Genomic DNA, 25,263 nt, shown 5'->3' with positions numbered 1-25,263 from the left:
ATTTTCATGCCCGCTGCGCAAAGTTGTCCGATTGCGCTGATTTCCATGAAAGCGGGCTCTATCGGGCAAGCTTTTAACCTTTCCTGAGGCTCTTAACGTGTATCAAAATACTTTTTACCGAATTGGCCGTGGTGTCAGTAGCAATACAATTCAACCCAGGGGCTAACCATACCATTAGCTAGCACAGACATGATACATTTTGAGATTTCAAAAACAGCGCACCTACCTCTCTCAGCTTCCGTGTTCCACAGGCGTGCGCACAAATCAATAGCCGAAGTCATACACTATAGTATTCCAAAATTGTCTTTTTGTCCACCAAAAACGACCCTCGGGAACCGAACTACACATTGCCATGTTTGTTATTGTTTCCTATCGAACAACTGACTCGTCCCGGTACAGCATGTGGGGGAACCTCTCTGTCTGGGTGAATCACTCGCTGCTCTGTGACCCATCTGGATCGCGCTGTAAGAGATCCCAATCCATGCAGCACATACTGTCTTCCTCTGTGGTCAGTGCAATACAATGTCCACATCTGCACCACCATGTCTCCCCAATGCGTGACCTAGCAGCAGCTCGCGTTTCTGGATCATCGTTTTGAGCCATCCTCGCTGCATCTTGTGCCAACAACTCTTCATCAGTGTATTCTGGTTCAAAAAGATAACCCCGACCATCAAACTCGTCAAACTCTTCCATTCCAACATCAGAATCTGACGAACTATCCATCTCTAAATTGCTTCCAATAAAATCCTGAGGGTTCTTATCTCCCGCAGCTGAATAATGGGCGAAGGTGCGCTTCTTCACGCAGTCATGTGACACATCATGACATCACGGCGAATATGGGTGTTGAAACGAGTCAGTTGTTCGATAGGAAACAATAACAAACATGGCAATGTGTAGTTCGGTTCCCGAGGGTCGTTTTTGGTGGACAAAAAGACAATTTTGGAATACTATAGTGTATGACTTCGGCGATTAATTTGTGCGCACGCCTGTGGAACACGGAAGCTGAGAAAGGTAAGTGCGCTGTTTTTGAAATCTCAAAATGTATAATGTCTGTGCTAGCTAATGGTATGGTTAGCCCCTGGGTTGAATTGTATTGCTACTGACACCACGGCCAATTCGGTAAAAAGTATTTTGATACACGTTAAGAGCCTCAGGAAAGGTTAAAAGCTTGCCCCATTAGAGCCCGCTTTCATGGAAATCAGCGCAATCGGACAACTTTGCGCAGCGGGCATGAAAATGTCTCGCGTTTTTCCCAACTTTCCTGGGTCTCCAACAGATGGGATATGTTTGTAAAAATGCCGGAATTCTCCTTTAAGTAAACTATGTAACGGCCAATGAGAATTATCTCAGAAGAAGTTTTTTATTCTTTGAGAAAATGCAAAAACATCACATGAACAACATCATAATTGGACTATTTTAAAGGGGATATAGAATCAAAATCATCTTTTTCACGTTTTTGGTGTTAGTTCTGAGTCTCCCCGCTGTGGGGAGTACACACGAAGGGTATGCAACCGGCATTCCGACATCCCGTCACTCAGACATGACGCCACTGCAACATCCCGCCATTCCGACACTTTGATACCACCATTCCGACACTTGTTGGGAGCTGTCAGGGTCGGACTGGGAAAAAAAATCGCCCCCCCCAGTATTAATTAGTATCTCCAATCTAATTTAATTAATTAATTAATTAAATAAAAATAAAAAACGAGCACAGACCGCTCAGTCAATCACACAACCTGACTATCGACTGCTAACAACCATGATCAACACAAACCCAGATGTTTGTAGATGTTAATATAGGGACAAAAGAAAGCCTACAGTTTAGGCGAAATTAATTATTATTATTGTTTTTTTGTTGCTAATTTTAGTTGTATTTACCTCATTTTGAATAAAAAGTTAATAAAATGCTGTTGTTGATGTGGATCTTGTTGTTGTGTTGTTTGTTTGCATAGTGATTGTACGAGGATTGCACTTTAAGGTATCCACTGGTTTCTTTAACCGTTGCTCTTTTTACGAGCAGGGAGGAAGTTCTGTGTGAGTTTATCCCTTAAGCTCGGAGCTCACCTTCCTTTGTGGAGATGTCGACGGGCAATATTTTTAACAACAGCAGGTTGCGTGTCTTCCGACAGTTGTCACAGCCTTGAATGCGCGATGAAGATTGTAACTGCGCACCCCAATTGAAAACTGAAACCAACATTTAAATTTGGTATTCCTTTTGCAGCCACGTGCATTTATCTAACCTGCTGTCCCCTCCACAAGCACAAGGCATGCATGAATTAATTGAAGTCATCTCCGATTCTGTGTGGGCTGCGATCTTGTTAATGATTGAAATACGTCATGAAGCTTTTCGTTGAATTACATTTGATTTGTATAGGCCTAATATTGAAAAACTTGCACAAGATTTGATCTTTTTTTGCATCTTAACTCCCACGGTAACATAGGCTACACATTGCATTTGCTGGTTTTCTGGTGCTGTGCTGTCTTTGCGATGCGCATCTCCGCTTCACTTTGACAGCATTCTCAGTGGTTTAAGGTAAAATAAATTGAGGCAATTGTCACAAAAACAAATAGCATCCGTTTTACACTGCCAAATGAAATATTGGCTACACAACGAGCCCCTCGTCAGCCCTCATCATCAGTAAATTTCTGAGTGGGTGCGATCAGTCTTGCTTGACTTGCGTGTTGGAATGTCTCTCTCTCGGGCATGTGCAGCCCTATTATTGCATGGCGAGCTGTCCACGTGTGTGGTGCTGAAATCGCGTGTCGGAATGGTGGTATGTTGAAAAGAAAAAATCATACCGCCATTCCGACAAAAGAAAAAATGAAATTCGGAATGACGGGACGTTTCATTTCTTTAAAAAAATGTCACCATTCCGACAATTGAACGTCACTGTCGGAATGTCGGTATGTCGGAATGGCAGCATGTAACCCACACGAAGTGCCAGCAAGTGTGGGTTACATGCTGCCATTTCAAGTACTCCCCTTTTTTGAATATCCCCCAGAAAAAGTGCCAATCCGTTTTTGTGAAAAAGTGATGTCCCTTTTTCAGCAATCGCCCCCCCACACCCAAATCCACAGCCACCCCGTTTCAGACACGCCCCTTTGGCGAGAAACAGGAACAGGTGAGCCTTCCAAGGCTGTGAAAGCGGACTACGATCGTTATATATTCTTCCCCCGGAAAGCAATGTTCGCAATCAATGGCTTTTATTTATTTTTAACAGCATCCCCAGTACATACAACCGCCGACTTTCCCTTTGCTCTGCGCATTTCACAGAGTACAGTTTTACAAACCTTGCACGATTCCGAGCAGGCTTCAGTCAGAATTTTGCTCAGTACAGGGTCAGTTCCGACAGGGACAGACACAGACTGCAGCGAGTTGTGCGCTCCGCTGAGAAGGTGATCGGCTGCAGCCTCCCATCGATCCATGTCGGATCACAGCTGACCCTTCTCACACCACTCCCCTCGGTGCAGGAGGCTTCGGTCCATTCGGACCAGAACCTCCCGTCACAAAAACAGTTTTTTCCCCCTTGCAGTTGGACTTATGAACACTTCATAATCACCTCATAACCTGCCCCAGTCACTTTACCATCATTAAAATTGCACTAATGAAGCTGCACTGTTGTTGCTCTGTATATTGGATACTGTGTATTGTTGTACACACTTTGTACATTTTATATTCATATATTTTTATTCTTTATTTTTTATTATTATATCCTATGTTACATGTTTGCACCTTACGCCGCAGCAAATTCCTAGTTAGTGAACACTGTTCACTAACAATGGCAATAAAATGAATTCCGATTCTGAACAAAATCAACCCCAGCAATCAGTACAGCCTGTAAGTATCACATTTTATTTTGTTTTAAATGTGTGTTGTGCCATATTCCTGTTGTAAGAATTGCACGTTAGCTCTGGCTTGTTCATCTAAAGGGAATGAGCTTTCTTTCCAGTCAGTGTATTACTCTATAGCTCTGTTTTCAGTGAGAGCAAGGGCAGCCAATCAAGCAACGGCAACCGAATAGCGCCAACACCTACCTGCATTTCATAATGAGGTTGCCAGATAAGCTCTGAAACGATGCCAATAAGGGCAAACGACGCATTCTAAACCCAGCATAGTAACAGCTGTTTCAGAGAGCCTTTTAGGGAGGTTCTGAGCCATTACAGACCCAACCAATTTTTTTTGGGCTACATATCACATCACAGAACAAGGATTAATGCCCCATTCAACCTTTCTCTATCACCTTTAACTATTATTAATGAAAAGCACTACAATGTATGAATGGCTAAATCATACGTGGATAGATTATGTCCAAACTCTGACGTTATGAGTCCAGACTTTATTTATCATATTTTAAGGCAAGACACGGCAGGCAAAAACAGTGATTTCATGCAGTGGTCAATTTTTAGATTTTGGGCCAGTCTACTCCTTCAATATGTGTTATTTCAAAACATAAATTAAAATGTTTATTTCATCACATTTTGTTTAATCGCGGCAGTATGTTTCGCCCAAATTTACCAAAATGAATTCCCCTATTTAAATCTTTAAATGGCGTCTTCTCAAAATCAGTTTTTTGTATTTTTCCAGTATCAATATCTCAGACTATGGAGCATCTACTAACACCAAACTTTCCAGTTATACACAGTATTCTGAAGATATTTACAGATGGATTTGTTGATAAATCATTCCTGGCCTGATTTATGTGACATAATAAAAAAATATGACGAAAATTTATGTATTTTAGGCTATGGACAGTATATTTTGATTTCCTAGGAAATGAAAGCAGATATCCTGAAATCCCTCTGTAATTTTCTTTACATTTTGTGTGTAAACAAAATGAAAAAAGAATTTTGCACCTGGCTTTATCATATGTTCAGATCTATCTTCTGGAAATATATGCAAATGTGCGCATATTTAATGAGATAATGCCTAATTTGCATAATTAAACATATAACTTTCTAAAACTTGTAATACAATTTTTTCTCATACTTGTATAAGTAATCAACTGAGGAAGTTTCATGGTGATATCTATTATTTTAAAATATTACCCTATTCACCTCTAGTGTCTCGGCTTAAGTCTACACTTCTTATCTGTTTGATGGAAGGAAAAGTCTTCTGGAATAATTCTGGTTGTATAGAATATACAAGGCATATGCAAATATGTTTGTCAATTATTCAGATAGGTTTGTTTCCCTCTTAATATGTAAGAATGAACAAATCTTATGGAGAAGCGTTTGATGGCATAGAATGGGAGACTTTTCTGTCAGTTTGACATCCAGGTAACCCACTTTTGCTTCAGCATGTTTATCCTTTGATTATCGGGAGAGCTGAGGGAAACACTATCTCCCGCCTGCCAAAACCAGGCTGGCAAGCTGTCACAACACCGATGAAGACACATATACCACCTGGGTGTTTGTATGGGGATACACAAGCTCACACACTCACACACACACACACGTAGGATTGTGCACATGTTTAAGAGCACATCACCATGTTTAGTTCCTAAAAAACATTGTAGTTTGTTTTGGCAACAAAATATATCCCTGTGGTGCTTTTTAGAAAAAGTAGAATATTTAAAAGATCGAAACAAATGAGTTACTGCTCATCTCCAGCTACATACTTTTCAAATCCACTATATGACATCAGTGGCAGGCATGACAGAATGAAGCCAAAGATCTATCAATATATAATAGACAATTATCTACGATTTTATGCATTTGCATCAAGCTAACACATTTTCAACTTGATTAATGTGCCTTCAATTATAAGGCCTGTACAACACTGCATCTTTAAAGCAGGACTCGGTAAACTCAGTGAACTTAAGAAGGAGGAGGGTGAAATTTACCTGAAAATTTGAATGTATACTTCCACAGCAGAGAGGGAGGGATCCTTCCCCTTTGTTCTCTGCTGTGCTTCAGGTCTTGCGTCCAAATCCCTTCCAGCAAAGGAGGCTAGAGACTGCTCTTGGATATTATTGTTTTGGGTTTTTTTTTTTTTTTTCTTGTTTCTTTTTTTATATATTGTCAGGATATTGTGCCAGTTTCAGCAAATCTGATATATATTTTTTTTTTTACTGAAGTTGTTAAGTTTTCCTAACCCCACTTAAGAATACTTACAAATACATCCCAGTAGCATATAGTACAACTGAAATATCCTTTGTTGTATGTCATATTCCTCTCTCTCTAATATTGATTCTTCAGTAAAGACCAAAATACACAAAGACCAATCTGAGTTTTGGTGATAATATATTGAAAATTGTACCCTTCAGTAACTATTTTGCTCAACCGGTTCTCATTCCCATTGAGTAAAATCCTGCCATTATGTCAAGGCCTGTGGCGTGTCAGAATCGTATCAACGTTTGATGTCCTTAACAAATCCATCAATTCTCATTGTGGGCTATTACTTTATGAACAAGTTAAATCATGTCCGAGCACTTTGAAAACTGACAACACCTCACCATTGGTGTTTTTATGCCAAAGCATACTTGTAAAAAGGCTGTATGTTACACACTCTGAGTGAGAACGGGCCTATTTTGTCAGTCAAAGCTGCAACGCTGCATGTTCTAAAGGTTCTAGTATCAGCATTACTGCAGAATAACACAACTTGATTGTATTGTAGATGTGACTATTCTTTGTTCTGATGTTTATCCTTGGACAGCCTGTGATGTCAATGTGAAGCCCAGCAGTGCTGAAGGAGGATCTGAGTCACTTTCCAGCACTTCAGAATAAAACTCAATGGGGAAATGTAGGAGTTGTGCTTTTCCCTATTTTATTTTCCACCGTCCAGGTGTCACAAGGCTCCTTACTTAGTATTTGTTCAAGTGGTGCTTCTATGAAACAGATGAGGGTTTGGTTGTACTGAGCAGCTTCCATGTAAAGATCTGAGTGTGACTGTGATGGTAGACATTGATGATAGAAAGACCCTACAACGTTTTCAGATTTCTTTATTTCTTTGCTTTGTTTGCATAAAAGTATACTGAATGAACACAAGAAGAAGGTGTGTTCAATCAGTTTACCAACAAACTTTGTTTGTTCCTGTCCAGATTGGACATCTGGCATGTGTGTCAGAGAAACCTGTATGTGCCTGGTGTTGCTTCAGCTGCGCAGCACATAGGATCTGTATGAGTGTATTGGGTCCTGAGATGACAGATGAGAGGTTTGCATCAATATTTGAACAAAGCGCTCCTGTATTTCTTTCTGTCAAGGCCGTGCTGTTTTTAAGAGACTGGGAGGCAGAGCCTGAAATGTATTGCTCATGTGATACTCGTTGCACAGAAATTACAAGGTAGAGAAGAGATTTAGAGCTCAAGGCATTCCTGCAGTCTGACTGAAGTCAAATTGAAACTTGCCTGGGGACAGTTAGAAGAAGAGAAAACTGAAAGTAGAGATGCAGTTTTAAGAAACTTTATCTGCCATCGGGCCATTGCCCGGTTACCTTCATTCATTTAATCCAACTTTAGTGAGGAAAGAGGAATAATGTGATTGCATTTCAACTAAACAGTGGAACAGCATCTCAAAGATCAAGTAACCCCAGCTTTGCTCATCTATCCCTCTATTGTGGTGTATCTGCCCTTCAAAACCTCTGCAGATATATAGAAAATGGATTTGATGGCTGTGGATCACAAAAGTCATGGTTCTCCGGCGGGCCACAGATGATTGAGAGGCAAAAAGAAGAAGTTCATATATTTTCAAAGCCTGGGTTTATAAACACTTCCTGAAAATGCTGAACTTTTTTTTTCTTTTCTGCCGTCCTGCCGTGGTCTCATATGATCTGAACAGATGCTCCCCTAATGCTTCTCACTATCTTCAACACCCACCTATCATCTGCTTCAGCAATCTCCTTCCACCCCCATCTCCTCTGCTAGCTTCACCTCTGATCCTCAAACTAGCCCATCCATCTGCTGCTCAAATTTGCGTCAGTACTGCCTATGAAAGTACCTCACACTGGGCTTATGTAATTAATGCAGCGTTGGCCATTGCCAGGCTGTATTTATTCATGAATTTACACAGACATATTCGATTAAAGTCAGTGTTTATGCCAAAGCAAAGGCACAGTGCAAAAAAATCCACAATTTTGTCTCCTGTTCAGTAGCTCACTATGCAGCTGAAATGTTACCATGATGAAATGATTAACATATAATTATGCCACTGAGTCTTAATGAACAAACGAAGAAGCAATTCGTTGATTTGTTTAACTCCTTGCGAGGCAGCTACCTCCCACTCATAATACTGAGTTCAATGTAGTGGGTTTAGGCAGTTGGAAAAGTTTTCTTCTCCTTCTCTGTGTTAGTTTCTTCTTTTGTTTCCTTTGGTGTGCTGGATGATATATAACTGAAAATATAAAATCTGTGTCACTTGTTTAGTTGGAGTGGCTTCATTTGTAGGCTTGTAAAAGAAGGACATATATTTGTGATTATTGCAGAATCTGAATCGTACTATAAAATGATTTATGATAAAAAGCAACTGTTAATCAGAAAAAAAAACATGGCTGTAATGTTGGATTTAATTAAATACAATTAATCTGGTCCTGCTTGTTTTTCTGCCTTTGTTTGATTCAAACACACTTACACGGACAAACAGATTGTCTCTTTTTTGCTCTGCTTTTATGCTGGTAAATCCTTTTGTGTCATATAAACTGGAGTTTGCTTGTGGTGCCACACACCTCTCGGGGGTTGTAACTCTGAGATCACATATGTTTCACAGTGACAGAAAGAAACCGAAATGAATCCACTGTAATTAACATTATTCATGGAGCAAGAGAAACGTCAGATAGATTTGGGACAAAAGATTGTGAACTTGCATTAAAAATTTTCAAAGCTTGAAAGGAAGTGATAATGTACTTACAGAAACTGCAAAAATTAGTTTATGTCCATTGTTACTCTTCAACACACTCTAAGACTCCCATCCATCCAGTTTTATATACCATTTTAATCCATTTCAGGGTCACAAGAGGCAGGGTACACCCTGGACTGGTCGCAGTCAGACAGTCCATCACAGAGCCAACACAGAAACAAACGAGACGAACAGACACTCACACTCACTCCAAGGGTCAATTTAGAATCAGCAATTAAGCTGAAATGCATGTTTTTAGAGTGATTAACTGACTAAAACCGGCCCCGTTTGGATTTGAACCAGGAGCCCTCTTGCTGCTAGGCAATGTGTTTAACGCATCAGAACAAGTGAAGGATAATGTTTTTCTAAAATTGATAAATGCTATGTTGAAATGTTAGAAGCCAGTAGAGTTTGGCAACAAAAGACACATATTGCAGTTTGGTTCAAATACGCACAATCTAAACATGCTTTGAATGAATTCGAAAGAGAAGTCTCATGTGTATAACATGGAGCAAAAACTGCCACATTAAAAAATATCCCCACAAAAAAAAAGCTGGGATACTTACAGTATAGAATACTGGAAAAGGCATGCACAGGGGATGGAGTGAGTGCCTGAGCCATTGCACAGTTTTGCATCGCGTTTATCAATTAAGCCAACTAAAATTAGTTGTTATGCTGACACAGTGCTGAGATGATTTAACGTTTAACAATGAAAATGTCTGGAGCAACCTTTCACCTATTGTGGGATGCTAAAAAAACAAAACGATTGTATGTCCATCTTACAGATGATAGCCAAGTCATATTCTTTTCACGAAACAATTGAGTACAGTGCTTCCATGATTCTAAGGTTGTCTGTACTGTAAAGTGACACAACAACCAATAGCACACCACACCCTTTTTACCATGACTTTAATGTACTGTAGAAGTAATGTCAGAAAATAAAGCACTTTAAGGTATGCTGCTGTAAGCAGTGTTTGAAAATGCTTCGTTTCAAACTTGGCCTCTCTTCACCTTTTTTTGCAGAGAAGTGATGTTCATATTGCAGTCAGTTACAGAACAAAGCAATAAATCAGAGATAAGAAATATAAATAATCGCAGCCTAACCTCTGTACAATCCCATGGGAAGGTGCTGCATCATTGTATTTGATCTGAAAGTCCGCATTCTGCTGACAGTGTGAAACTTAACAGTAATCCTTTATTCTCTGGTATGTAGACATCTCTGCCAAAAATCTCCAACCCCAAAAATTTTTAAATACGCCAAAATAAGAACAAGAAAGGGAAATTCTAGTTGAGCAGGTTGTCTTTGATGGGAAATACACCACCTCGCACTTGTGTTGGGTCATAGGTTGTGATTTAGAGGGGTTACTCTGAGGGACCATACATTGTTTTTTTTTAAAGAAAATATTAAGCTTAGTATTTCTTTAAGTTGATGTAATCGTGACAATAACAATGCTAAAGTTACTTCAACAAAGGAAAGTAACCTTAGCATTAGCATTATGGTGTGACATCGCTTTGCCAAGCTCCGTATGAGTCATGAGTCCTTATGAACAAATCTAGACATTGAGAAAAAAAATGTTAAACTGGTATCATCCAGCCCCACAGTATATTTTACACAACCATAGTTTACTAACTCTTGTCTGCTTTGCTACTCCACTCCAACATGGGCAGGATCCACTGCTTATCATTGTGGTGCCGTGTCATCTAGACAGAACACAAAGCCACTCTTAGTGTGTAGAGTTGCTTGAGTGAGTTTGTGATGTTGGTTTATTAACTGTGGTCATGGCTTTGTCATACATGCTCACAGATATGCCATTCCTTTACAGATGGGATATCCATATCCTATGTTTTGCAATCTATGCCCACTGTAGACCCATACACATAAATGTCTTAAGTGAGCAAAAAAGTTTATCAGTGTGTAGAACTTCAGTACTATTGCAGAGATCTCATTGTTATCTCTTCAGTGAGGTTCTCTCACTCTTTCAACTCAGACAGTGATCTGCTTTGTCTTAAGATCATCATTTAGAATCAACTTAGCTCATCTGGAACCTTTGGTGTGGCAGTACAAAAAAAAAAAATCTAAAGTGAAAAGCTAAAAAAGGCAAGAGGCAAGTTGAGGTGAGCAACACAATACAAAGGCAATGGGCGATAACTGTTACGGTGATGTGACAAGATTTATTTCAACAAAACAAATCTCTAACTCTGTTTTCAAGAGTTATTGTAACTAATTCTTGTGAAGGAGAAAATATGATTGAGGTCCAAAAGGCTTGCTGTGATTAGGTTTTTAAATAGCCATTTTGACTGTTTGCATAGGACAGCGGTGTCAAACTCACCGAGGGCCACATCAGCATAATTGTTGCCCTCAAAGGGCCAGATGTAAAATAAATGTAACTACTCCTTAATGTTAAATAACTCTGAATTTATTACTTATTTAAAGGGGAACTCCGGGGCATTTGAAGCGCATTCCCATTGCTAGAGGTTGTCAAATACTGACAGTAGGACACAGACCGGTGCAAATCGGCGCTCCCTGTGCGGCGATTGCGCTGTTTGCGCAGCCTGTTATGCAAGGCTAATACGTGGTGGCTAAGGGGCAAGCAATAAACCTTCCACGTATAACAACAACTTGCACACTGCAGAAACGTCCCACCACTTTATAAACCATCCGACAATAAAGTCACAAGCCTTACCATCAAAACCATATGCATGGTTCTCACATTACTGGCATGGGGACGTTACAAAACAACTTTATAAATATTGTTGTAATGTTTTAAATACTTGAACGCAGTTTTTCTAGACAAGATAATTGTTTTGTATATGGGATTATCGTCCATTGACTCTTTTGGGCTTTCACATGCGCGAGCATACCGACAACCGGTAAGTGACATGCTGTTTATAAAGTTGTTTTGTAACGTCCCCATGCCAGTAATGTGAGAACCATGCATATGGTTTTGATGGTAAGGCTTGTGACTTTATTGTCGGATGGTTTATAAAGTGGTGGGACGTTTCTGCAGTGTGCAAGTTGTTCTTATACGTGGAAGGTTTATTGCTTGCCCCTTAGCCACCACGTATTAGCCTCGCATGACAGGCTGCGCAAACAGCGCAATCGCCGCACAGGGAGCGCCGATTTGCACCTCTCTGTGTCCTACTGTCAGTATTTGACAACCTTTAGCAATGGGAATGCGCTTCAATTGCCCCGGAGTTCCCCTTTAAGTTACAAATATAACATATATATTGGCATAGATGTAAAAAAAAATATGTTAGCTTTTTGCTCTGTTATTACAACATGAATCCTTTTAATTTGTCAGGTTATGAAACCCACATTACTCCATCAATCAACAATCAAACTATCCAAGTGAATAAAGAAAAAGAACATCAAACACAAGTTATGGCTTTTACTTTGTTCAAAACTTGAAATATCAAACAACTGTAAAACCAACAATTGTGAGCGGCTAATAACATGTGTGACAGATTGAGCATTTTACAAAAACAAATGGCTGCACACAGCCTTGAAGGGGGCATACATCCAACTAATGAGAGATGGTTTGATTACAGTAAACATTTGTCTGTATAAACACATAAAACCTGCAAACACTAAATGCATTGCCACACATGTAAAGTAGTATATGCAATAAACTCAAATTCAACAAAATAAGGGTTGTCTGAGTCCACAACTATATTGGCCAAGTTTGTAGGCTAGTTTTTGATGAGGAGATGCTGCCTGTCCTTGAACACACCATGTGGATCCCCTCTCCACCATCCTCATCCATTGATCATGTTAGGATATGTTTTTTTTGTGTGTGTGGACTGAGGTGAAGGATCATCAGGTACATGATGGTTTGTTACTGGGTGAGCAAAAGATTAAAAACTTTGACAAACATTTAGTTTTTTGGGGGGGTTTTGTTAGATAAGAATTTTTGTGTTTTGAATTCGTTGCAACGGTTCCAGGGTCTTGCTATCAAAGATGGTACATATGAAACTGTTCCACTCCTCCTCCTTCAACAACTCTGGATGGAAATGACCCGGTTTACAGCCTGTTGCCCCACGAGAAACACCAGTGCTTCACTGTTTTGTCTTGTTATGATTCAGAGATGTGTTACTGCAACATTGGATGAACCGAATGAGTCACTCTGTGATGTTTCAGACTCGGATGACAGCATTCCAAAGCAAAACTCAAGATCTGAAGGTAAAAGCAGGTAAAAGTCAAAACATTGTTGCTTAGATCAGGCAAGGCTGGTTACAGGTGAATAAGGCACACAAAAGAGTATACAAGGAGAAAATACAGAAAAAATACAGATTTAGGGTAAAGCTAGGGTCAGGCAGAAAACTAAGATAAGAGGCTGAAGTGTTAAGGCAGCTGAAATGCCAATCAAATCTGGAGTATTGCTACTGCAAACAGACTGGTACTTCAGCTTCATTTCCAAAAACATTGAGATGCTGTGTAAAATGTTAACACAAAATGCAATGATTTACAAATCATTTCAATGTTTTCAACGTTTTACATGTTGAAACCTTTTTTCCACCCTCTCTTTAAAATCCTAGATGTAAAAAATATGTGTTAAACAGCAGAGAAAAAAAAAACACTGACTCAAACACACAGTAATTAATTATGTTAATTGGCAACAGGTATTAATATTTCTGGGCCTTAAGAGAGCATTGCAGAGATTATGACTATCCTGTGTAGAAGGCTGTGTGAAAATAGTTCGACATATTGAGAATGATATTTCTCATCTTGAAATTCTAAAGGATTTGATGATCACATCATTTTTCATGCATTATTATATTGTGAACTGCAGAATCTGTGCCTTGGGGGAAAGACTAAAATACAAAACTAAGTCGTGATCTTCGAGACCTCAAGAAGAAATGTATGAAAATCACTGCTTAGGCTCAGGAACACTTCTCAATAAAACCATTTTCAATAAACATAGTTCACCACTGTATCCATGAATAAAAGTCAAAACTCTATCATGCAAAATAAAAACATAATCAGCAAGACCCAGAAATTCCTCTGGGCTTTCTACACCTGTTAAGAAAGACTGAGATATTTAAAACTGTCCTGTCTTTTAAAATGTGTTTTGGCAACCATAGATATTGAGTCCTCTAGGCCAAAGGAGGAGAGGGGATTTGACTTTTGCTATGAGGCTCCTAATCCACAGTGAGTGCATTACGGCAAAAATTATGGGTAACCAGCACTTCTAAGAAGACACCATTAATACCGAATGATAGATGGAGGTTTTGGAGCAAAATGGAGCAATGGTCTTTATTTCAGCCAGATAATGCTAAACCACATTCCTCTCTTATTACAGCTGCAGTAGGAGTCCAGGGTCCAATGACACGCAAACACAAAAACCATCCACACAGAGAATTCATTATAAGAATTTGTGCATATCATGCATTCTCCAGACCGCACATACACACACTTTTAGAGCAATTTAACACTGATATGAGATGGAAACAAAGCGAGGTGACATAATTTAACATGAAAAATGACAGATAATCACAGTGCTTGCTCAGTTTGATAGATTAATTTGGTAACAATATACCACGATCCATTCAAGCATCTGTGTCTCCCTCTTGATCACTTCCATGCAAGGCTGTATACAGGCTATGGATTAATCATTTTCGGATAAATCATGGGTTTGCGAGCTGACCTCCCCCTGTAGCTCTGATGCTGTTCTTGTGTGAGCTGATGCGGGTTTTGGTCTCTTATTTGTTATGCAATCATTTCTCTTTTACCTCTGCACTTGTTACTTTTTTTATTCATCAGTTTTTGTTCCGTTCGTGATTACACAACTGAGACCAAATTAAAAAAGTTTGGATCTACATTTTTATTAAATAAAACTGTGGCTTCTCTTTTCTGTTGCTTTCACTGTCAAATGACTCAAACCACTTGGCTAAATCCAAACGCATATAGTTTGATGATTGAGATTTAGAAAAAAAAATATTAAAAAAGAGCAATATGCAAGCATAGCTATATACAGTGCACAGTGAAAATGAGTACACCCCTGTTGAAAAGTAACATTTTGAACAATATTTTAATACACACACAAGTTATTCCCAAAACGTGCATAGAGTAAGTTTAATACAACATCTGTTCAGCTTACAACAGAAAAGAAAGGTCAATAATATAACTTAAATGACATATTTGTCCATTTTTGTGAAATTATGCTGGTGCAAAAGTGAGTACACCCCTATGTTAAACTCCCTGAGAATGGGCCGTGTTGGCCCGAAATGTCATGAAATGAAAAGGCATTAAAAGGGAGGTCATCGTTGTGCGTTTCATCCTTGCCTTACATTGAAATTTTACATTTTGAGTCTGCACCAGGCTAAAAGAGACGTGAGTGAGATTTGACTGAAATCCTATGGGGAGTATCATGATCTGCTTCAGTAGTCACAGTACATGTTGACAAGCATGTTTCTTTTGGTGAAATTCAGCTTCCTACTGTTGATGGCATCCATACAGCCCCAAACCATGTCACTCCCACTACTATGCTTGACTTTAAGCATGGGGCACTTTTCTTTGTACAAATCACTTTTTACCACCACACAGGCTTGACACCATCGAAAGCAAATTTGTTCATCTTGGTGTCATCAGATCACAGGACATGGTTCCAGCAATCCATATCCTTAGTTTGTTTGTCTCTGATGAGACAATGATAAACAAATTTGCTTTAGATGGTGTCAAGCCTGTGTGGTGGTAAAAAGTGATTTGTACAAAGAAAAGTGCCCCATGCTTAAAGTCAAGCATAGTAGTGGGAGTGACATGGTTTGGGGCTGTATGGATGCCATCAACAGTAGGAAGCTGAATTTCACCAAAAGAAACATGCTTGTCAACATGTACTGTGACTACTGAAGCAGATCATGATACTCTCCATAGGATTTCAGTCAAATCTCACACACGTCTCTTTTAGCCTGGTGCAGACTCAAAATGTAAAATTTCAATGTAAGGCAAGGATGAAACGCACAACGATGACCTCCCTTTTAATGCCTTTTCATTTCATGACATTTCGGGCCAACACGGCCCATTCTCAGGGAGTTTAACATAGGGGTGTACTCACTTTTGCACCAGCATAATTTCACAAAAATGGACAAATATGTCATTTAAGTTATATTATTGACCTTTCTTTTCTGCTGTAAGCTGAACAGATGTTGTATTAAACTTACTCTATGCACGTTTTGGGAATAACTTGTGTGTGTATTAAAATATTGTTCAAAATGTTACTTTTCAACAGGGGTGTACTCATTTTCACTGTGCACTGTAATTCTAAAAAACAATGCATGTGTACGTACGTTTTATGTTTTTTGGGCATGCGCACACTTTTGGTCACGAATCTACACACAGTTTCATGCATCTGGTCTCAGGTGTTAAACTGGCCTCCTTGCAGCCGGTCACCCACTAAACATATTTGAAGAATTACACAAGAGAAAAGATAACAAAGATGATCCAGAACTCTTGAGAACGTTATATCAAGCAAGAATGGGAGAGCATTTTTTGCTTTATTCCCCAGCAATATAATCTCATGAAAACAGGAACATAAGAGTTTAGCTTTCATTATCTCAGAGAAAGCAGTGGAGCGGTCGCTCATGTCGCCTCTCGACAATAACAGAAGAGGTGTAAGTGGTCACGTGGCAACTTAGCCTTGATCTGAACTCTGAGGTAGGAAACATCGCCAGTGACATCCACAAATTTGATAACATGTCCACTAACATAGACACAGAACAAAAAAGCAGCAATATGAGGGCACACTCCCCATGTCTGAGAATAGATGTCCCAAGGTCCCCAATCTGTGTGTCAAGAAATCAGTTACTCAGAGCCTTATGAACTGACATTGGAGACCACACTTACCCATTACTTTTAATTTTGCATGTGAGTAGATGGAATGTTTGCTGTACTTGAGGAAAAATGAAAATGCGCTGGCCTCTTGACAAGCTGCATCACAAGCAGTCTGTGTTTCCAGTAGAAACTTTTGTTTATGTGCACAGCAGACACAGAAGCAAAGAAAATAGAACCATCACTCAGCCTTTTGGCAGTGATATGTTGTTTTCCTCTTAGAGCTGGCGAGATGTATCTGTGCCCCTTTTGCGTTATTGCCAGACTCAAGCATTGGTTGTAGATCACTGTGAAAACTGTGAAGCACAGGGCTCAGCGGTCTCCTGAATGACAGCGGTGAAGCATATTGAGGAGAGATGAACCAATAACAGAACTGAACTGGCCTTGAGATGTAAATGAGTGAATGTTGGGAGAATGTCAAACAGCATCGCAGTGCTGTGCCAGAGGGCCATTCCACAGGAGGGTTTAGCATAAAATAGTATAGTTTATACAAAATATATTGTATTGCCTGCTTTGTGTTTTAATTTGTGATATATATTCAGCCATTTCATGAGCAGAGACAATCTTTTGCAATTTCAAGGGACGGTGAAGTACTTGTAAGCCACATGTCCCAACACCAGCCTGAGGTTAAATGGCATCATAGGTTACTTTCCCATGTCTCTTAATCTGTCAGCTGCAATACTCTCCCAGCGGCTAAATAGAAAATGAAATGTGAATAGTGAACAGACTACTAACTGCAATAAAAACCTGTAGTGCATAACTAATATCATCTCTAATGTTGATGCTGCTACAGGTATTAGTTGCATTGACATTAAATTGTCCTGCTCGTAAACATTCATTGATATTATGCCCCATCTATCAACAAATATGTTGTTATTCAGCGGTACTTTTATGTATTTGACAGCTGTGCGTTTGTGCATTTGGGTTCCCGTCTATCACCGTCTGGATGTGTACTTACGTCTATGTTTTGCATCTATCCATATGCAAACACCCCATGTCAATTCTACATGCGTGCGCAAAACAAATTGGAGCACTCTGAACAAGAAAAGCTCGCCTAGGGCAAGTCATTTTGAAATTAAAAGCATGTCTCTTTGTTCAGCTTCCATTCCAGGAATGAGGGAGAGAATGTGAATGTGTCACACAGAGGGAAAGAGGAACACTGAGCAAGTGCTGTGATTTTCACAGCCAGGGGATCGCAGAGTCTTTTATCTATTTCCCTCGATCAGGAGACATCCGGCAGGAAAGGTAGGAGGATTAGATTAGCTCGGGAGAGAGAAAGAGAGAGTGGGTGCTCTAATCCTGATGGGCTTTTCAGAGGTACACCCATCACTGTGGAGTAACATGGAGTGTGCAGTAGGGATCAGGAGGGGAGGGTGCAGGACGGTTTGCCTCGCTAAACCCTTCACACTTGCATGAAAGAGGTTCCAGCAAACTAGCGGATTAGTCAAAGTGTAATTACACTTTTGGGCCTCAGAAGTAGTGAAACGTGTGCTGACTGGGACACACCTCAAACAGGCAGGGGAAGAAGGGAGTCCTAATGTATTGCCCGCTGCTTTTGGTGAATTCTTCAACTGAATTATCTGCCTTGTGTCCATTTTCTGAGATCAAGGTAGAGTTTAAAGCTGTAATGTAGATCTGCCATTGTTTTTATGAGGTATTCATGTCAATTTTTTCTCTCCCATAACTTACAGCCCTGTTACCAAAAAGGAGGTGACGCTAGAGAGACTGTAGAATGTAGAATGACAGATTGCAGGAATTTGCAAATGGTTTAAATCTAGTGATTGAAAATATGATAACATCTCCGATGATTAAAAAAAAATTAAAGCAGCTGGTTTTAGTAGGCTTTTGTTTATCCTGGTAAAGGAAGAAAATTTTGAAGTATTACATTTGTTTAAAATTCTCGTCAATTTTGACTGGAAATTCTGTTTAAGTCTGATTTGAAATGTAATTTCATTATTCAGGTCCTCGGGGTGAAGCTCTGCAGCATGGCCAGTCTGGGACCCTGCCCCGCTTCCTGGAGGAGCCTGTTGATGCCTACATCATCAAGAGTAACCCCATCAAGCTCCGATGTCAAGCCCGCCCCGCGCTCCAGATCTTCTTTAAGTGCAATGGCGAATGGGTCCACCAGAGCCAGCACTTGTCTCAAGAGCACACCGACGTTGGAACAGGTACAGTTCAAACTAAAAAACATAGAGTCCTTTAACAGTTTCTGAATTAGTTATAATCCAATTTCCTAAGTTTAATAAACATGGCATTATATGCGTTAGATTCAGATTTACTAATGGTTTTTCTAATGTTGCTCTGGTGTGGTAAAGATAACTGTAGCATATCATATTCTTTCACGGGAAGTTTTAGAAATAAGTCAAGAGCTCAAAAGGTTAAGTAAATTATCTGTAACAGGACTCAAACTTTTAGGAAGCCGATATTGTGACTTATAACATTATTAATTGGGATGTTTGAGAGAAGAAAATGTCTGATTATCTTCTTCCAAGTTAAACTATACATGTTAAGTTCCACCCTGCAGTTTTTCAAGGCTTCTCTGAGGTACCCTCCCCTTGAAGTTGAGGTGTTTTTAGGTCCAAACACTTGAGCTTTCTCAGATCTACTAAGGTTTTATTTATAATGTTAAACAGGCCCAAGCGCCTTCAGTAATATGCAATTTGTTCTCACTCCCACCTCGTCACATACTGACATATGGCCAGGAGCCCTCCGCGTTGGTTTTTAACACATACCTCCAGAGGATCGTTGTAGAGCGTGCAGGATTTCCCAAGTTAGTAACGCACCAGACGTGCTGTCATGACGGAACAGCAAATGTTGGTACAGCTTTCCACAATAAACAGTAGTAGAGACAGTAGTAGAGGGAAGGAAGTCAATTTGCCTCCTCTCCAATCTCCTTATGCAAAAACCCAGCACAAAATATTTTTATTTTTTTTTGCCACAGAAGGAGCACTCACAGTATGCAGTTCCTTGCATAAGTGTTTAACACACACAATTACCTCTTTGTGATTATAGTCATTCTCTGTCTATCCAGAAGTGGTAATAAAGAAGTTCCCTGTGTGTTGAAAACCTATGCAAGGAGCTCGTGACCAAGCAGCAGCATATGATGAGTAGGAATTGAGAATGTATTGTGACAGAATGAGACTGGAACTGACCTGACTGACCTTATAAAACATAGACCCAAATTTGAATTAGTCCTGCGCCTCTAGTCGGGTTTCAGGTTGGATGACAGCCTCATGCTAACCAAATACACAAATAAGTTCTTTTTTCTTTTTGGTCAAGGCTTTATTTATTATTTCAAATTTAGAGGACATCATTCATATCCCTGATAGCAAGTACTGAAGTCTTAGGAATGACTTTGCCAGTGAGGCTTTATGACAGTGCCAGCAGCTACATTGAGTTCTGTAAACATATTTACTTCACTTGTTCAGTGCATGCTGTATATCACATTTGATCTAAAATGAAATGACATTTGTGGGCACATGAAAGACCAACTTATTCAGTTTTAGGATTGGACTTTGAACTCTGAATAGTGTCTTTTGGTGATGCAATATGCTGAAATAGAGTTGTTGTTGGTATTTTCACTTCAAATGAATCCATTTAAACAACAAAAAAATGGTCCTCTTTCTAACAACCCTTTGCTGTTTTTGATGCATCATCCCACATCATGAAGAATTCTCTTAACTTTGTACAACAAATCGAAGAACAATGATATGAAAACTGAGCTATACTTTGTCATTCTCTATAAAGTGTTTGTATTGTAATTGCAACTGATGGTTGTAAGACATGTGTTGGGATAAAGTTCCCTTTTACAAATCCTGTGGTGACAAAGTTGAGTTTGTGTGATCCTGTAATATCTATGTGTGAAAAGATATCCACAGAAAGAAACTTATTTGTTCCTTTATGTGTTAGGTCATCATGAACAAAATATTTATGAGCCTACTTTTGCTGCCATTACTGCAACAGTGTTGATACCTCACTTAACACACAACACCAAGTAATATCTCCCTCCAGTTAACAATGAAGCTCTAAAGTTTTACTGCCTCTAGTCTGGATTCATAGCTGGACTCCCATCTGGCTCTTTGTCACCACTCATATCCGCCTCCACTGGGACAGACACACGGAGGGGATGCAATTGAAAAAGAAGAGTACATCATGAAGTAGAATGCTCTGTCGGGATCTGGACTGAGTCAGGATGTATCCTCCTAACTACAAGCCACGGGAGGATAGAAAAGAAGCGAGATGCATCTGAAATGACAGTTTTATTTGGCAGTTGTAACCTTAACCTTTCCAAAGAACGTAGGAGTATCACAGAAATGTAGAAGTTAATGAGTTGTTTTCCACAAATGTAGCTCAGCATCTTAATGAATTGTTAAACTTAAACTAAAGTTCTCAGTAAGCTTTGTGCTTTCCTGTCAGCACTTGAAACTGTTTTCGTAGCACCCCTGATGAAAGTTGCAAGAACAAAAAAAGTGTTATAGGCAGCCAGCTTTTGCAGAGTTTAAATTTAATGAAGAGCCATGTGGAGATGCTGGTAGAAACTTCTGCAATAAACTTGCGACTTGATTCTCTTACCAACAGACAGGATTATAAACAGTATTTCTTCCAGTTAGACGGCTAGCAATGTCACCACTCGTAGCAATATTTCCTTTGAGCATTGTGGAAAACAGAGTTTTAACAGAATTTTTATTTCATCAACACAGCTAAATCAAGCTAACTCTGTGTAATGTAAAGAGGGTTGATAGTAGAGAAGTATCACCCAGTCCAGAGATTTTGAACTTTCCTCCTACTAGTTATGAACTTTGAGTAAGAATCATAATGCATTTTGACACTTGGTCGCCTCCAAGGACCACACCGTTTCTCTCAGTTTCCATAATGTTTAAAGTTGTAATATCACTAACTGACAGTCGGCTGCATCACGGTCCAGGTTGCAATTTGCACGTTCTTGACAGTATATAACCATCTGATGAAAAAGCCACCCACAAATCTGAACCAATACTTATGTGCTATTTCCTATATTCAGCTTTTGTAACCCTGTTAACAGACACAGGAATGAGCCTGGAAATTACTTTCCAGTATACAAGATAAACTACGAAATAGGCATGAGTGGTGGCCTTCGGGATTAGTAGGATTTAGAAACTCTTTATTGGATGGTGTTTTCAAAAGGAGGAGTAAGTAGAGAAGAAAATGTTCCCAAATGAATGCCAGTATCAGTAGATTTTTAAGAACATTAGACCTGGCCATCTTTGACAGCCCACACTTGGATCTGAGTGAAACCTCAGACAGTCTTTCTTGAAAGCAGGAAATGTCTTCAAAAATTGAAACTGTCATTTCTTAGCACATTGTGACATGGAGGATATGTCCTTTCAAATGTGGGATTTTAAAGAAGACTCCCTGTCCATTAAGTCAATCACTAAATGTGCAGATTTATAAAATGTGAAATCATTCTCTTGTCAGAGATCCCTCTGTTACATCTTTACTCATTTCTTCAGTTAAAATGCAATGCATTATTTGTTTGGATTTAGTTCAATGATGTGCTAATTACCATCTATTAGTATGCTATCATGCTTAGCAATAATGGTGAACATGCTCAGAGCTTGAATAAGGGCAACTGGACTTGAAGATGTTAAACGTCTCATTCGAAAGGCTTCTTCAGCTTTTAAGTACTAGAGGGACTGATCACACTTGGCAGGTCGTTACAGTCACACGTGTCACCTGACCAGTGTGTGGATCCTTTAAGTCCTTCTCACCTGTAGGTTGTTGACCTGTTTGAGAAAGTATGTTTTGGTCACAGGATCCAAGGTGTGAACGGTTGTGAAACAATGCTGCATTGCAACTGCTGGGAAGGTGATACCTAAGACCCCCTCCTCTGTTCAAAGATGTTTTTTTCCAGTTTAACTTAGATGGCATACTGTCTTTTCTGTCCAGAACATGTACATCACTGTCCTCCAAAGCGCGTCTCCTCTGCTTAAGATGTAAGTGAACTGTCAGGATCTGGGTTTTTAGTTATGTTTTTGGACTTAGTTATAGGTATTTTTATTCAGTGCTCTTAGTGTTTTCTGTGTTTGATCAGTCTTTGTTTCACCTTAGTTCTGTTTCTCAGTATTCAGTTATGTTTTTTTCTCCTTGTGTATTCTTTGTGTTATATTCATTTTCAGTTAGTATGCTCTCCCTCCCCCTGTGTTCTGCCATCTCTCTCTCTCTATCCTCAGTCCGTTTCCTGCCCTCTGCTCTCTTCACTCTCACCTGCAACCTGTTATTAATTAGCCACCAGTTCCTGCTCCAGTAATCACCTCCCCAGTATATATGTCGTTCTAGTTCCACTACTCCTCGCCCGGCTCACCGGATCCTCGTCTGTATTCCCCGTCCTATTCCTCGGCTTTTTCCTCGTATTTGTCTCTCTAGTCTACTTGTCTCCCATCTCCCTTCCCGTGATCACCTTTTGCCAGTTTTGGCATTCCTTAGTCTCCTTTTGGTTTTTGTTCCTGTGCTCCTGGATCTTGTATCATCATTTATTTTCATTAAACCATCAAGATCTACTCTCCTCATCTACGTTGTCTGCATTTGGGTCCAACTCCGTTATCACATCATGACAAGTGAACTGCTGAGTCTTGACCTGAGAAGCTGGCTCCCCTGTGTGGTGCCATGAGCTTGTGAAGCTGTTGTTTGGTCTCCCTTATTTAAAGATCTGTACACTCCTCGCTGCACTGCACTGGAGCTGAGGTGTTTGGCAATGTTGTAGGTGACCGAGTTGATGGTGCTGATGATGAGTCTGAGTAGGACTCCAACCAGGAACCCTCTTGCTTTGAGGCGACAACCACCACCAATTTTTTATTGACTATCAATAAACTATATTGATAGATTATTGGTTTTAAGACACAAAACACTCATCTGATCCAATCAAATGAAGATCTTTTGTTCATCTCTGTTGATTGTCTACAGGTTGACTTCTTTGGATGGTATATTTGTTTTCTAAATGGAGAATGATGCAGGTGCGTAGTGGACATGTTCAGTCTGAGCAGTTGCAGACATTTATACACGTGACCGACTGAGCTCTCACGGACTTGTGAGGATGACACAAGTTGGTTAACATGGAACATGCCGACATGCCAACAGGGAACAGTTTAAACACACACAAATGCAGCACAAGCAACTGAAATTACAAAAATATTGGTCATATCATTTAACATCTATTTATGTAAGGGGTGAAAAATATCAAACTCAGAGAAATGAACCAGCAGGGAAGTTTTTATTGAGCCCATGTGCATCTCGATTTTGACTGGATTACCAGCTAACAACAGGCTCTTAAGTCACTTCAGTGACTTTTCTTTCTTTTTTTGTCATTTACTTTTTATTGATTTTTGATTTTGTATAGACTTACAGACAAACAAACAATGAAAAAATGACCATGCAGACCTATAGATGAGTGCAGAAGTATCAGGGGGAGTACTTCAGTGACTTTTCAATCCTAACAAAAAGAAGACTGTTGATGTTATGTGGTTCATCAGGGAGCCTTCAGTCCCTATAACTAGAATCTCTTTATTATCCTTTGTTTTTACAATCTCTTTCTGCTTTCATCTAAGTACTTCCACAGAAATATATCTAAGCCGAAATGCACCCGATTATGAAACTCCTGAAGTTTGGTCTGGATGATGATGCATGTCTTATTCATTGGTGTTCAGATGTGTATATATAAAAGATTTTTTTTGGCCTGACTTGGGATTTGGTGAGTGTTTCTGAGTAATATGTTGCACAGACTGTGTCAATGTTACACGCTTGTGAAGGTGGTCAGACGTGCCACATGTTGTGAAAATAAGCCCCTTTTGTCTGCTGAGACACATCTGGCTGTCCATCCAGCTTCATCTGTTGGAGGCAGTTGAGCAGCTGTATCTCAAGCTATTAAAGTCTGAGTGAGGTGGTAGAATTGCCCCAGGGTTCAGCACTGTGCAGGGGGCTGTAGCTATTAAAGCAGTAAGCTGTGAATTAAATGTAGACAGACTCAGCAACACATGCCTTAACACTGTGTGACCAGGGGGTTTAAGGCAGAGAACAGAAACCATGTATATCCAAAGGCAGCAAGCGAGACATACAGAATTCTATCACTGTGTTGGGGTGTTTTTGTCAGATTTGGTCTTAGCTCAGATGTGCCTTCCAGGGGACACAGTTGCAGACAAAGAGATAAAGAAATGTAAAGAATAAAATGTCTATCATTGCTTAGCTTGAATATCCTCAACTGCTGTTGCTATTGATGTAAAAACGCAGGCAAAACATACTGTTTATTTCAACTGGATGATTCGTATTGCGTTTCTCATTCTGTAAGATGTGTAGCAGAGTAAAAGGATATTTCTATTGCATACCTGAAGCTCATATCCTCTCTGAGCTAATCCTAATTTCTCAGTTTTTCATGAATGAGCAAGTGTAAACAATGAATAAATGTGTCCTCTTTCCTTTGTTTCTTCATTTCCCAAATAAATCTTAGCATTGTTTAATACACTTCAGTACAAAACAAACAGAACTTGATTTACTTTATTTAAAATAGCCTTCGATAATCATGCTAGACATTACTTTTAGCTGTACACGCTACATGCTTTGTTTAAGAGCAAAGATAACTT

General features: G+C 39.6%; 1 protein-coding gene across 2 annotated transcripts in view; it reads left to right on the top strand.

Annotated features, from left to right (window-relative positions):
• Positions 1-25,263, top strand: part of LOC142373232 (netrin receptor UNC5D-like) — a 232,900-nt gene that overhangs the window by 121,588 nt on the left and 86,049 nt on the right. For both annotated transcript variants that reach the window (XM_075456393.1, XM_075456392.1), the window contains exon 2: positions 18,616-18,822. In XM_075456393.1, coding sequence (XP_075312508.1) covers positions 18,616-18,822 — 207 coding nt within the window. The remainder of the gene's footprint in view (positions 1-18,615; positions 18,823-25,263) is intronic.

This window comes from Odontesthes bonariensis, chromosome 22, assembly GCF_027942865.1.
Source record: "Odontesthes bonariensis isolate fOdoBon6 chromosome 22, fOdoBon6.hap1, whole genome shotgun sequence".
In the NCBI taxonomy this organism is placed as follows: Eukaryota; Metazoa; Chordata; class Actinopteri; order Atheriniformes; family Atherinopsidae; genus Odontesthes; species Odontesthes bonariensis.
Note: the sequence above shows the minus strand (reverse complement) of the source record. Positions and strands in the feature narration are given on the sequence as shown.